The 16,460-nt window shown below is 42.9% G+C and overlaps 1 protein-coding gene across 1 annotated transcript in view; it reads left to right on the top strand.

Annotated features, from left to right (window-relative positions):
* Positions 1–16,460, top strand: part of LOC146064230 (solute carrier family 12 member 9-like) — a 224,258-nt gene that overhangs the window by 136,509 nt on the left and 71,289 nt on the right. Inside the window, exon 9 of the mRNA XM_083177477.1 lies at positions 16,210–16,334. Within this exon, the coding sequence (XP_083033603.1) occupies positions 16,210–16,334 (125 nt within the window). The remainder of the gene's footprint in view (positions 1–16,209; positions 16,335–16,460) is intronic.

Below are 16,460 nucleotides of genomic sequence, written 5' to 3'. Positions count from 1 at the left end.
GTGGTGCTTCTGATGCGGACTCCATCTCCTGTTCCGGACTGGTTAATGGACCTGTGACTGAGCCTGCTTATTCCACCTGACTTTGTTACTTGCCACTGTGGGGCTGCCTTTTTTATGCTGTTTATATCGTTCTGGATGTTTACCCTTTGGTGTATATACTCAGCTGCACAGTGTTTTAATCGCGCACCATTGTTGTGACTCTATTCCCTATGTTCTATTGGGGCAGCCAGGGACATTTCCATTGTAACCCTTGACCTCAGAATGGCACTTTAACAAATGAATCCGGAAACACTCAGGATTCAATTCACTTGCTAGGTAATCAGTTTAGAAGTGTGTATAGCAAATGCCGGGTCGCTCCCTGGTTTTTGATAATGGTCCGTCCCGGGAGCAACCTGGCATCTGCGAGGTGAGCCCCCACAGCGACCCGGCTATAAACTTGGTCAATGACGTCAGAAATGGGGTGGAACGGTGGCACGTCGTTTTGAGGCTGGGGAGGAGGCAGCACTTGGAGCAGCCTCCTCCATATAGTGTGAACTGGACCTGAGTTGCTGGACCCAGGTTACCCAGTCACACTGTACAGCAACTCTGGTCTGACCCAGGTTTAACCCTTCTTTTAACCCGGGTGGGAATGCCGGGTTGCTGGACTCGGGTATTTTGAATAGACCCTTTCACACCGCACTTTGTGTTATTTGTGCAAAGTGAAAGGGGTATAAGGGGGCAAATTATGAAACCTTCTTAAGACTGGGGTGGAGCAAGCAGCTTCTACCTATCATTTTATAGAATGTACTTTCTAAATGCTAGCTATATGCTGATTAGTTCCTATAGACAACTTCTCCTCATCAACTTCTCAACTCTTTAGACGTTTTGATACATTTCCTCCTAAAAGAGAAAGCATTGTATCTATTGTGCGTGGGTGTCGGTGTCCTGATACGTTAATGGGGATACACATGCTTTTACCGTTACTTGAATAGATTTAATAATTTTGTTGTCTAGTAGATAGCATTGGTTTTAGAGATAGTTTAAAACCAGAGATGATTAATTTATCTGTTAAATAGTAATTATACCTGATTAACGCCTGCCTAGCTAACCCCGTGCTCAATCCTCCCTCCTTGCTACGGGTCATTGTGTGCCAAGTACGACTCTATCATACACCACACTCATCATTTACCTCCAACAGCCTGGCATCGATTACCTAGATCACTGATGCTCAGGCAGAGTGTCCTGACAAACCAGTGGTCACACTGTCTGCTACTGAGGGAATGCAAAGGAGGATGGTTAAAGGAATAAAGTTAAAAGGGATCTGAAATTGAAGTGAATAGTAAAATGAAATAGAATATCTCAATCAGCAGATGGCTGCAGAGGGAGAAGCTTTATTGAAATAAAATGCTAATGTGTGCAACTATGTTATGTTATTGTCTTGCTGCATTTACAGTATCCCATTTAGATTATTTATTCCCTTGATTGTATTTTTATTGTAATGATTGTAATATAAATAAATAAATCCACTTGTACCTGGTGGCGCCGTACAAACAAATGATTTGCATGTGTACACATCTATTATCCTGCAACAGAGCTGCTCTTGTTTCAGCCAGATTGCTGTATTGGAGTAGGATTTTAAAGTCTATTATTTTGACGCATATTACATGAGTTCAGTACTGCTTTGTTTGTTGACATATATACAGAATACAAATACTAAAATATGTTAATCTACTTGTATACTACCGCAAAATATCCAACATTTACCTGTACCTGTGCTAATATCAGTCATACATTTAGGGGGTTATTCTGATTCAGTCGGTCCCCCGCACATTCGCGACTGCACATGTGCAGCCGCTGTGTGGGAGCCCCCACAGCACTCGCACACAGAATTCCAGGCTGGGGGTGCGGAGGGGTGTGAGGAGGCTGGCCAGGGAATTTGCCAATAGTAAAGACCAGCATTTCCCGCTGGGCGTTCACATGGTAATTCCCCGATGACGCGGGTGTGAGGGGTGGGTAGCTGACGCCAGCGGATGTCAGCTGCCCGCCCTGTCCTCGCACAGGGCGCCCACAGATCAGAGACACCATAGAGGTGTCTCATATGAGAGGGCTGAATAAATCGTTCGATAATCTCCCCCATAACCAAGGCTGCGAATTGATGATTATGCAAATAATCCATTCACATGCCTATGGGGGATCGGGGAGGGGGGGGGGGGGGGGGGGCGTCTGGGGACTCACAAGGCTGCGAAATTTGCAGCCTTCTGAATCAACCAGAATAAGGACGTGAGTGTGGCCTAAAAATAGTGGGTTGTGTTTGTGTCACTGAGAGGAGCTTTGACAGATTGAGCCTTGGTTTTTTGGACTGTAGGGGAGGCTTATTTTGACCTAATGTTGTATTATACAATTTTAAAGATATGATTTGGAGGCATCGTAACCCCTCCCATATTTTTAGTACTGTTGTCTTTTTATGATCTGATACAGGTCAAAAGCTATGACTTGCACTGAATGTGCATGTTAATGTCAATCAGCTGCATTTTCAGTCTGTCTATTTCCCTCCCATTATGCTAAATCTATTAACATTGTGCTTTGAGTATTTAATAGCTCTCAGTATTTAAAGCTTTAATCGTTTTGCATTTATTTGCAGGGCCCTCTAACCTCCAAGTCTAAAACAGGAAAATGTGCCAGCGCTGGCTGTTCCAATAATATAGACAGGACGGTTCTCAATAAAATATCATGTAATAATACATACTGATGTACATCTATCACAAATATAAAAATCAACAATGAAAAAAAGTAAAAATTGAGCAATAACAGTGTGATATCACAGGGATATATATTATATTGTAGAGATCTCCATATTTTATGGCTTTAATTGAGATGATGTTTAATTGGTATATTACCATTGAGGTCTTCTGGAGAGGTTTTTTGTGTCTAGAAAGAGTGACAGCAGATTGTCCTTGGTTGCCCTATAATTGCAAGTTCTCAGGTCTCCCTATTTGGCGTAAGTTGACACTTGCTCCTGAGGAAGCTGGACACAAAATATCCGGGGAAATGCGTTGAGCTTTATTCCAACCACTGCTGTTCTTGCATCCATCCAGTGTGACCTGTCCTACCTCCCACTGACGTCTAGCCTCTCCTGATTCACCTGGACTTCTTAATTTGGGATATCTGCAATATTCCTAATTATCCAGCTTACAAAGGAAGAGAATATGCCAAATAGGGAGACCTGAGCCCTTGAAATTATAGGGCAACCAAGGACAATCTGCTGTCACTCTTTCTGGACACACAAACCTCATCAGAAGACCTCAACGGGTGGTAATACACCAATTAAACATCATCTCAATTAAAGCCATAAAATATGGAGATCTCAACAATATAATATATATCCCTGTGATATCACACTGTTATTGCTCAATTTTTACTTTTTTTCTTTGTTGATTTTTATATTTGTGATAGATGTACATCAGTATGTATTATTACATGATATTTTATTGAGAACCGTCTTGTCTATATAATTGGAACAGCCAGCGCTGGCACATTTTCCTGTTTTTTATCTTTAATAATTTGGGTCTGACAACCCAGTGCCAGCTGCTGTTGATAACGCACCACTCCATTCCCTTTTAACCTCCAAGTCTGTCTGTTGTTACCCAGTTTGTTTTATCACTGTCTATTATTGTAAAGCGCAACGGAATCTGCTGCACTATATAAGAAACTGTAAATAAATTTGTAGGTAGACCATAGGCCAGAAGCTGATATATAAATGGGGGTTATTCAGATCTGATCACTGTTGTGTGAATATGCAGATTTGTGGAATGGTCAGAGTTACGCACGCTTGCAGAGACTAGATAAATCATTTGATGGTGAACAAGTTGCGAATGGATTTGCAGAACAGCAATCGATTCACAAGTCTTTTGCATATTTGTACAGGGTGGGATTTCACTGTGACTGGGAAGCAGCTATCTGATCACTGACATCTGCAAATTTCGCACAACAGAGATCAAGGGTGAGATTTAATAGGATGAGAGATTCAGAAAATGAGAGATTTGGGAAGAAATCTCCAGTTTTTTTAAAGCGGCAATCATTTACACTGCAAAATCAACCTGGTTTTGCAGTGTAAATGATTGCCGCTTTAAAAAAACTGGAGATTTCTTCCCAAATCTCTCATTTTCTGAATCTCTCATCCTATTAAATCTCACCCCAGGTCTGAATCAGGCCCACTGTTAGTGGCAAATGCGAATAGGTAGAACATTTCAGGGGTTGACCTGAAAGAAATGACCTGCCCCAAGTATTGGAGTGGGGTTTAATGTGATAGGTGTAAATCATGTATGTCCAAACTGTGGCCCTTTAGCTGTTGTAAAACTACACATCCCAGCATGCCTTGCAATAGTTTTAGCATTCCCTAATAGCAAAACTGTGGCAAGGCATGATGGGACTTGTAGTTTCACAACAGCTGGAGGGCCATAGTTTGGACATGTCTGTTGTAGATGAACTAGAAACCCTAACATACTGGGAAGAAGTTTTACTACACCATAAAATGTCCCCTGGCTGTGAGTGCATTGTAGCTAAAAAAATACAAGCAGTACATATGGTAAATTAAATGGTCCAGACTGGTCAGACTCTTGGCTATCTTTTCCACTTCAGTGCCCACATCAGCTTTGTGTGAAAAACTGCGGTTGATAAATGGTATTCCCTGTATTAATGCACAGACCCCAAAGGATAGGCTCAGTATGTATTATGCTGTGCACCTGTTTCTCAGCGATTCCAACAGTTTACAAAAAATGCTTGTACAGCTATAAACATGACAGATGTGCATTACAAGGACATAAAAGAACAGTAAAAGAAAAAGCAATTGAAGAATAAACTATCAGGATGTCACTGTGTAACATGTCTTTCTAGCTCTGTAGCTCTAGGCCTCCCACAGGAAGTATATGCCTTTGTAGTGCAGCCTCCAGGTGAGTTTCATCCTCCTTTTCTAAATATACTGAACCTAGAGTGCGTATTCTCAGGATTGGGGATAGGAACATCCAATTGCCTGAGGCACCGGCAAAGCGGTTGGTGGTTTAAACAAACTGACAACTCCTCTTTTATCTTTTATTCATTTCTTAAATACAGTTGCTCATTTGTTATTGTCTGCCAATCTCTGTATGTGCATTTTTTGTCGTTAAAAATGGGTAGAGCAACTTGCATTTTTATACTTGGTAGCACGGTCAATGCATTTTCCTATGCACCTATTTCCCTGCAACATCATTGATTTTTTTTTTCAATGCTTTTTATAGCCATAAAAATGACAGATGTACATTACAAGAGGTGAAAAAAGTTAATTAAAAGAAAAGAAAGTAAAAATGTAGGCTGTCCATATTATACCCATAATAAAGCTGTTAAGGAGTTACCACTTAATACAGAAAGAAACAGACTATTTCAGTTTGTTTGATATTCACAGATTTTTACCTATAAATACAAATAATTCCCTGTCTACCGTCTGTACTCTCTGTCGCTGTTTTTATGTTTTATTTTCAACATAAACCAGTTAATTCCCTGGCCGCTGATACAAGTAGCTAGTACACTGTGAAGGTGATAAACTCTATTAAATAGTCAGTCAAGACAAATTATCAGTAATATCGTGCCTCTATTCCCTCCTGCATTAGTACAAGCTATGGTGACCACATGCTTCTGCGACACAATATCAAGACATCACTATACATTCCACATCGATTTTATCATCAGTAATATAACTATATGAGTGTAGATATTATGGGTATATTAGTGCATCTTGCAAGTTTTCTTTAGAAGTGCTATAGCTAGTAAGCCCGCACGAAGTAAAAGCTTCAAAAGCTAGTCTGCTACCTTTTGTGTTTGTGCATGTGTGAGAAAGAGATGTAGCACATCAATACGAATACGAATTGCCGTATTTTCGGGATAGTAAATGTCAAAAATAAGTGTATTTCTGGATACAAATACACCTATTTTTTACAAATTTCCTTTAGTAAATTTCCCTCGTAGTGTCAATCTCTGCCAGCAGATGGCAGTGTTTTTGATAGTCACAGACTCTAGACATATATATATATATATATATATATATATATATATATATATATATATATATAAATGATTCTGCCCTTACAGATAAATAGGTTTTTTAATCACTCAGGAAGTCTGAATTGGGCAATTATTTAAGTATGTATCTTGTGATTGGGAGAGGCAATTGCCTGGACAGTTGGTGAACATGTGCCCATTTATCCATGTCTGCATATAAATTGCATGGGTCTAGTTAGATTGTTCTCAAAAGCCATCTTTGGGCACCAAAACAGCAGGGTAGCAATCTGACCAAAATGAGTGTGCAATAGAGATCTTGGAGCCTGGTACACCCATCTCTCCACAGTATGTACAGGCTAGGCTCCCCCTGTCTATCTGCAGCCTCTTTGCTAACATATATAACTCCTTGTCTGTCTCTCCAGCCCCATTCCTGTCTCCAGCTTCTCCCCTCACTTTGTCATTCCATCTCCAGCCATGCCCTCATATCACCTGTATCTCTCAGCTTCACACCCTAACCCCCCCCCCACCGTGTGTCTCTCAGCCTTTCATGTGTTACCTGGTTGCCATGGGAAGATGGCCAGATTGTTTGGGCTGCATGCAGCTAAGTGCTCTGTTCCTTCACTCATCAGGCTCCCACTTTGCTGTACTGCTGGCAACTTGCTGTCTTGCTGGCTTTGGGTTTCTCAACCTCTTTCTGTACATCTCAGCTGTCCAATGTTTGTCAGCCTCCCTTTGTGTCTCTCAGCCTTTCTCTTTGTCTCTCAGCCTCCTCTGTGTATTTCAAACTCAACACCCCATGTGCCTCTTATCCTCACCATCCTGTGTCTCTAAGGTGCATACACACTACGATTTTTGAACAATATGCGCATGTGCGAGCGGGGCGTACGGCCAAATCCCGCATGAAATGTGAACAGGGGGTGGAGAGGGGCGTGAAGGGCTATTTGGGCCCATCGAATGATGGGGGAGGTTCCCTGAGATGGAGGAGGCGTATTCCATGAAAAATACACGTGCAGTCCGTTCGGCCAGCTTCTTACCGCGTACGGACGGAGTTGGCGATCCGTATGGAAGGCGGGGTTTCGCACGCACGGTCCTGGCCGCATATTCGGATCCGGCCACACCGATCAGAATAAGGGCCTTTGTTTGATAGAGTGTTAAACATATTATCCATCAAGGGCAGGCTGACGCAGGCTAACAGGAGGCAATGGAGGTGCAGGAACGGAGAGGAGATCAGACAAGATCGGTGGAGGGATACAGAAATAATAATCAGTGAGAGTGGAGCTTTACATTTGTCAACCCTTTAACTCTTGGTTACACATATCACCTCTGTGGATGAAAATTATAGAACATTGTAAGGCTCAATGGGTAAAATATAATCTAACGTAACAGAAGAAATGAAGATCCATGGATGAGAGCGTAAAAAGTGACATCAACTAAAAATGGTCTTTCCTCCATATTGGATAGTTAAACCCATTATCCAGATGTAGGTGACACCAGACTTTTGTTAGCCCAAGTGAGATGAGGGTAGATACTTAAATCTACTAATGTGATGAGCTGTACAAGTCTCAATGCACCCTTGACATCCGCAGTATATTGTGTTATGCTGGTGTTATCTGTTTTTCACTTGTGGTAAAAAATACACTTTAAGGGGTACTTGTGTACAATCACGGCTCCCACGATGTGCATCGTACAGGGAAAAATCGCATCGCATCGCATGCGATCTCATGCGATGCAATGTCATTTTTCACTGAAATTATGGACATGAGTTGAAATCATGTAAAATGCACCCCAAATGTCATTTTTCACACTGTACCACCCCCACTATCAACGCCAACTCGAGCCCGAAGCGTGGTGAGCGCAGCGAGCCCCGCGAGGGGACACGGATACCTGTGAAGCCCGCGAGGGGACACGGATACCTGTGAAGCCCGCAAGGGGACACGGATACCTGTGAAGGTATCCGCGTCCCCTCGCCACGCTTCGAGTTCGGTGGCTCGCTGCGCTCGCCACACTTTCTATTCTCAACTCCACGCCGACGTGTGGCATGCGATGGGAGCCGTAAAAGTACACAAGTACCCTTTAAGGTGCCCATACACGTTACAATTATTGTATACAATATTGCATCTCAGTTTTGCGAAGAGATGAGATCTAGTACAAAAAGTAGCATTAACACTACCTATATCAACAGATAAGCAATATATTTACCTTGCTAATGCAGTATGCTCATTTCAAGCTATCTTTGCCAGAATTCTAATTCGGGAATTTGGTGCCCTTGGCATTGTTTGTTTTCTTGCTGTTATGTTAGGATTTATGTATTCATCTATGCAAGCTGATAGGAAAATATACTTCTGATATGTGTATCTACACTCCTTGGGGTGGTTTCAAAAAGTACAGGTTGCCACAACGCAGGTTTTCATGTGCAAATGATGAAATGGCACGCCACATGAATCAAAACTGCCGAAAGAAATACATCAATTAAGGTGTGTGTGGTATATACACACACACAGCACAAAAGAACTTAAGAACTATTAAAGGTTCTGAAACACTGGACAGAGATATATAGAGTGTTCATTCTAGCACCCGACATCTTTGAAAACCTATGCAGTTTCTCTTCCCTGCCTGGGGTGTCGCTGTCTGCTGTGGTGTTTCTAGCACAGGTCTGGTTTGCATATCAGTGCTGACATAAAGACCACACTGTGCTAGAAGCACATCAGCAGACAGCGACACCCCAGGCAGGGAAGAGGAACTGCATAGGTTTTCAAGGATGGCGGGTGCTAGAATTAACACGGCCCCTTTGTGCCAAACGGCAGGCGGGTCATTGAATCCCGTCTATCGTTATGCGATCGATCTTACCACAAACAGGCCAGGATCACGGCTGTCGGCGGGGATTGACAGTCGTGATCCCATATTGCATACACCCCCCTGAGTGGCACTGGGCTCCTCCTGCTACCTTAGATAATAGACTAATAATGTACTGGGTGATTCAAAAGTCACAGTACACCAGTGGTTTCCAAAAGTTTTCAAATAACGGCACTATAACGTATCCAAAAAATTTCGTGGCACCCCTAGGCCAAAAGTTTCTTATGTACTTTAGAAGAAATATATTAAAATGTCCTCATTGGGGTCAGTTATGTGATGAGAGAACGGATTCACTTTTGGTTGTCCACATATTTTATGATTGGCAGCCACAAGCACTGGTTTAGCCTATTACAATGACTAGGTTCAGGACCACCAACTCGGGGCACCCCTGAAAGTGTTCCACTGCATCCCAGGGAGCCATGGCACACAGATTCAGTATACCGTTTTGTTACAGAAACGGTGCAGGGAATGGTAATACTGAATACTCCAGTAAGGTATGGGTGAGGTGGGCTATCTTTTTTCTTTTAGGATGTGTACCGAACATACCTTACTGGAGTATTTGGTTTTCCCATTTCCTGCACAGTATCTGAAACAAAAGGGTATACTGCAACTTTTGACCCTGTATACTGTGAAAATGTAGTGCCCCTCCCTTTGGGAACAGATTTTAATATATAGTATATTAAGTGACCAAAGCTTAAAAAAATAATGTTTTTATTTGCACATTTAAAACAATAATCATTATTATAACAAAAGTAAACATGGGCCAAAGTATCCCAAAATTAACCTCAGTGCACCATCCTATTTACCCAGAAATTTGCCTGAAAATCAAAGATATACTATAGTGACTGATTCAAAAATGGTCGCAAGCAAAAAAATGACATAATGATAACCGACATGATGTTGACACTTATGCACCTTCTTGGACAGCAATGTGGAAAACCGCCTTGGACTGTCTAAACGGGCCCCTGGGCAAAATAATTTGCTAAGCCCCCTACCCCCAACACCCCGCTTCCTGTTATATTAATCTGTGACTTTATACCATTTACTTTGTGACAAAAATACTAATATAACTTTACTGCAGTTATGCCAATCCGCCACTCTTGGCATGACCGGTCCTGGGAGACTCTGCTAGTGTTGGGCGTCTTTTTTTAATCAAATATTATTTATTGATTTGGAATGCTTAGGAACCTACCAATACCAGTATTATGTACACCAATCCACCAATTTGAAACAATCTGCATGGTGTCCAATAGTTTCTATATAAAATATACAGCTGCATTTGCTGTAATCTGACAGGAAAAGCGCGGCTTGTAAAATAAAAACACTGGAAGCTTATGACACTTTTGTTGGTAAGCTGCTCAATCAGAGGTGTGTCACCCAGGTGCCAAAAGGGAGGGGTAATTCTGTCTAGGAAAAAAACATTTGGTATCCCAATTGCACACTGAGTGAAACATAACTACATAATAATCAGATAACACAGAGATTTTGGTTGCGTATATCTGCAGATATAGGGCTAAGCCCCCAGGCCGTACGTCAAGGCATCTCTGTCACTGGGGGTCCCTAATACTGGGTATGGGTCTGGGGTGTGGGCCCCATAAATGCCGACACAGGCTGAGTACTCCAGGGCAGCACACAAATGAAAATTAGTAGGGGTTAATAAGAAGCACATAGGTGCTATGTAGGGAAGTGAAGGTGTGATTAAAATACAAAATCTATACAATGTGATAGGAAAAAATAAGTGTTAATAAAATGTTGGGGTGTGCTAACATGGAGCAGACCAGCCCTACCAACACAGGGGGCACCACATTCCCAAACCCATCCCATAAGCAATAACATTTATGTCTGGGCTTAATAGCCCAGTATAAGGCCACATGATAATGGCTTATAACGTCTGAGAGCCAGCTTACCTGGAGCTACCCCTGGCTTCTCCAATGGCACTCAGGTGTCAGCAATCCCTCCTAATGCTGACCCATCTATGCCTCTCTCAACTGCACAACACTTTTGTTGGTAAGCTGCTCAATCAGAGGTGTGTCACCCAGGAAGCTTATGAACCAGCAGGTGTGCAGGGAATGAGAGAATTGCAGGGAAAGGCAAATAAGACATGATGGAGTTGTAAAGATTGCTGCAAATAATTGCTAGGAATGGCATAGGTAGAGGATAAATACTCAAAGGTATGGAGAATTCAACCTTGGTAGAATTGTACTATTGCCGATACCCCAAAAGAAATTCATCCTGAACTACCCTCTATAGTATGTATTTCAGGACAGTTCATGCTGTTCGTTATAGGAGAACAGGGGTCTTTAGTGGGATTCCCCAGCAGTTTCTCAACTACCATCCATACTCTCCGGGCTTGTTGAATCATAGGTGGGGGAAGGAGGATAGTGGAGTTTGTGCTATTAAGAACCGTATTGGGTTGAATTTCAGACCGCCTTTGTCTAATAAAGCCACAGAGAAGGCAATGATGCAACACGGGCCATGCTCAAGTATTTCAATGAAGCAGCTAATTTTTGTTGTGCTTCATCTACAGACTCAATTGCATGCATAGTGACATTGTTCCGATATAAATGTGAAACCCAAAATATTTACTTTAAGGGTAATGAAGGTCCCATAATAATTAAAAGTATATGATGCAGTTGCATCCAGCATATGATGTTTAGTCAGACATCATCAGAGCGTTAAATGGGTTATGAGATATGGAATTACTCATTGCTGTAGACGGTCTGGCTGCAGGCTGGGAAGCGGGAATAGAGAATGCTGCCTGATTGCTATATTATTGTGTGATTCACAATCAGCGAAAACAGGCAGCATTCCCTACTGCCTCCCAAGAAGCTCAGGTTGCAGATGCCCATAACCCTATCTGCCCTAGCTTGAAGGCCTCCGGGAGTCCCTTAGACAGTGGCACATTGAGCACATACATTAAGATGGTCCTATGTTGAGGATATTGGGAGTCCATAGTATCTCCATGGACAAAGCCGATTTCTCCGCAGGGACTTCCAGTGGAATACAGGCATGCTGTGCTGCCCTCCCAGCAAGAGGAAGCCCTAGGTTCATGCCTTGTGTCCAGTGGGAAATCTATCACTGTCACCAGTTCAGCCTCTTCCGATGTTTAGGGTTGTTGCGCCCAGATTGATTACCGTGCAGCATCCGCATCATTTTCAGGCCATGTGCAGTGTGAAATAAGACAAGGTACTCATCATAAACAGTAGTGCATTCTCCTCTGCATCAGCCGCCTCCAGTATATATAATTCCAGAGCAATTATCACTAAAACCCACAGTCCATCCAATATTTTGTGTTTGGTTACATTTCCAAGAGTTCTTTAAATGCAGTAATTATGATATGTCCTGCTGTCAGGTACATAATGAACATATAGCTCTTCGTCAGGGTATTCACTTTACCTTGGAGGAAAGAGACATTCTATTTCTCCACAAATCCCAGTGCTCTGGAACTGATTCTATGCACAAATAGGATTGAGAGCTGGGGAAGAGCTGGCTTTATTCTGATAGATGGTGTCTGCTCTCCATGCTCTGTTATTCAGTTAAAGAGTCATCAAAATCCAAGATGATGCTTTCAGACTAAGGGCCAAAATCTGCGGGCGATGGGTTATGGCCATGAACCTCACAGATAAATCACCAGTGTCAACTTTGCTTAAATAAGTCCATTCCTCCAAACAGATAGTGACACTGCTATCTTTTCTCATTCATTTGTTTATTTATTCAGGCATTTTTCTCCAATGGTTCTCCAGATGCCTGAAAATGTCAGAGTGCAGCAGAACTTCACCATTAACCCATTTACGTGCACTTAGAAACCCCCTACTCCCGCACATTACAGAGTATTGCATTCCGTGAAATAGTATGATTGTTAGCAAATCACTTCCAATCTCACCAGATGAAACGTGCAAGTAAAATGGTCTTCCAGGTAGACATTTAGGGCAGAGAGGCATTGAAAAATAGTGTTTTTATGTTTACAGTGTTTCTGACTAATAATCACACCCATACATATACACACACATATACATTTTATTTATAACCATATCCCAATTTACATATGGTGCACTAGGCACTTAATTTTAGTATTTTTGTCACTAAGTAAATGGCACAAAGTCACAGATTAATACAATGGTATGTTGTGCAAGGCATGGTTGGCGACCTCGACAAATGCTCTTTAATATGGTAATATCGGCATCAATATCTTTCTACTGGTTCTCGAGCAGACAGACAATTGCTTAAAGACGTTCTGTATTATGCTTTATGCTGAGTCCCGGGTGCCGCATGGCGTGTTATACCCACAGCGCTGCTGAACTCCAGGGTAATCAGCCAGCACATATGTTACATACATCAGAACATGTATGTTTATATGTGCTAACTGGTACTACCCCCTGCACTATATGCTCAGAGCAGGGGCCGCAACTGCCGCCCCTTATGGTAAGCAAATATTTTCCAGCATTTTGGGGTACAGAAAGTGAATTTTCAGTGTTTTGGGATAAACTTTGGGATAAACAGTATTACCGTAGCTCTCATTTGCAAGTTCCCTTCTACCATCAATACAACACCTCATCATACCCCATTATTGTGCTTTATGGAGAAATTCACATGAAAACTGACATTTCTTTACTCCCCAAAGTACTTTGTTATTCATACCCCTCACCGCTAGTTTAATTGACCCCAAAGTGTTTTCTTGTTTTATCACACACCAATAGGTAGCTGATAACGTAGTCTGATTGTGTACATGTACCTAATAACTGTATAAACACAAAGTCCTGCATCATACGAGAACACAGAGCTCATAGTGCCGGAATAGTGACCCCAAAGTGTTTTCTTGTTTTATCACACACCAATAGGTAGCTGATAACGTAGTCTGATTGTGTACATGTACCTAACAACTGTATAAACACAAAGGGCCTTATTCTGATCGGTGCGGCCCGATCAGAATATGCGGCCACGACCGTGCAGGCGAATCCCCGCCTTCCATACGGATCGCCACCTCCGTCCGTACGCGGATATGTGGCGATCCGCATGAAATTGGACGGGGATACGCCTCCTCCGTCTTGGGAGCAGCCCCTGCATTCGATGGCCGCCGAACATCGAATGCAGGGCCGCACGCTCCACCAGGTCCCGCCACCCAAGACCACACGGACACTTGTCCGTGTGAAATCATGTATGGGGGCGGGCAGCTGACATCCGGCGATGTCAGATGCCCGCCCCCTACACACGCGTCACGGCCTCATTACCATGCATACGCCCCGCGTTTGCATGGGAACGCCCATGAAACGCGGGGCGTATGCATAGGGTAATGAGGCTAAGTAGCCCCTCACGCCCCTCTACGCCCCCTGTGCGGCGTCTCAAGAATACGTGCGGCGAAATCGCCTGCACATGCGCAGAATGACCTCTGCACATGCGCAGACGATCACCATCGGCGGGACGACCGCATGCGGAGAAATCCGCACCGATCAGAATAAGGCCCAAAGTCCTGCATCATACGAGAACACAGAGCTCATAGTGCCGGAATAGTGACCCCATGAATCTAGAATTAAAAATGTTCTTACATTTAGATAAGCTTTAGCCCTTTTATCTACCTCAGTGTCTGCTGATTCCTGCATTGATTTGTTGTCCAGTCTAATTGATATGGACTCAGTGAATGGAAAAAGGTAGATACTGTTTTGGTTTAACTAAAGATATTTCTGTCATTTTCAAAATCGTTCTTCAAACTGTTCTAATTTTCCAGTGACATGTATGTGGAATATATAAAACACTGCTGGGAATTATCTCTGTACATGTAGGGAAGTATGAGTGTCATGTCTGGGTTGTATAGGTAAGTAAGTGAATCCTACACTATGTGGGACATATTTTTTGAAGGGTGTGGGGAAATGTATGTACAGTAGTTGGATTCTGGAGCAATGCGGTGGCAAATGAGCTATTTTTCCATTTGAAATGGATGTTTATATGAGGCAATGGGTATCTCAATAAAGATTACCGGCACCTGCAATTTTTCCACACAGCCTCTGCATATAGGGCCTTATTCTAGTTCACTCCCAACACTCACGATTTCAGCGGGACAGTCCTGATTACCGGGTCCTGTAGGTGTCCCGCTGCGGGGGGGGGGGGGGGGGGGCAGTTGGGACCACCCCCCCCCAATTTAACAGAATAGACGCTGTGCGCATGCGCACAGAGTCTGTCTATTCCCGGCCGAAAACGGGGATGTGGCTCATTTGCATAAGCCACGCCCCTCATTTACATAAGACATGCCCCCTTTTTGGACGCTGCGTGAGTGTCCCTATTTCTGCAGCTACAAAGTTGGGAGGTATGTTAGATGGACAAAACCATGTGCACTGCAGGTGGGGTAGATGTAACTTGTGCAGAGAGAATTAGATTTGGGTGAGTTATTTTGTTTCTGTGCTGGGTAAATACTGGCTGCTTTATTTTTACACTGCAATATAGATCTCACTTTGAAGTAAAACCCCACCCAAATCTAATTCTCTCTGCACAGGTTACATCTACCCCACCTGCATTGCACATGGTTTTGTCCATCTAAGAAGGATTTTGTCAGAAAGAGTGAACTAGAATAAGGCCCATAGAACAAGGCATTTGTATACATCTCTGAATCAGGCCCTTAAACGCAAAAGTGAGGAACACTACAGAGTATGCGAATCGCGTCAGGGCGATACGGTCATTAGGTCTACACCAACTAGGTCGACAAGCATTGGGTTGACACCACTAGGTCGACAGGCAGCAAGGTCGACCTTGGTTTAGGTTGTCATTTGTCAAGATCAACATGGGTCTAGGTTGACAAGTCATTAGGTTGACACAATCATTAGGTTGACATGGGCTAGGTCGACAGTCAAAAGGTGAACATGGGGGTTTTTCACTGTTTTTTGAGCTGACGTGCTGACAGGCGGTATTTCATGCCCTACCATCCACTAGGGCGTGGTGGGAGAATAAAATTGTGTGCCAGAAGCATTGCGAGCGAAGCGAGGGGATGCGGTGCACTTCAAACGGTGTCCATGTCCACAACACTTCCATTACACACCCTTGAGACCGACAATTTTTAAATGCTTTATTATTAGTTATGGCCCAAGAATGGCCATAACTTTCCCGGCCCATTTCTAATTGTGTCTGTACCGAGTGCAGCATCACCTTTATACATACACTCTGTGTAACGGCCTCAGCTTTTATAGAAATGATAGCGCATGCATAGCTGTAAAAAAAATTGCGGAGCTACATGAACGTCGGCATTGCATAAGGCACAGAATCATGCCCATTGCCCTTATTTTCTGTTTAGTTATATATCTTGACAATGCTTTTCAGGTGTACCTGGCTATTTAACCTAATAATTTGCTTTTTGTCTTCCAGCTGGTGCTGTTTGCAGGAAAACTAAACACCATTGCAGCAATTGTGACCATTTTCTTCCTTCTGGTATATGCTGCTATAGGTCTTGCCTGTCTGGCTCTGGAATGGGCATCTGCACCAAACTTCAGGTATTTAAAACATTTTCCTTTTTAAAGTGCATGCTATTATATCATCCTTGAATGTGCAAGTATTAATACAATATTATACTGTAGCTCATAGGCCAGTGGTTCCCAAACTGTGTGCCTAGGCACCCT

Source organism: Crinia signifera, chromosome 3, assembly GCF_055691185.1.
Source record: "Crinia signifera chromosome 3, ASM5569118v1, whole genome shotgun sequence".
NCBI lineage: Eukaryota > Metazoa > Chordata > Amphibia > Anura > Myobatrachidae > Crinia > Crinia signifera.
This window is presented reverse-complemented; position numbering and strand designations above follow the sequence as displayed.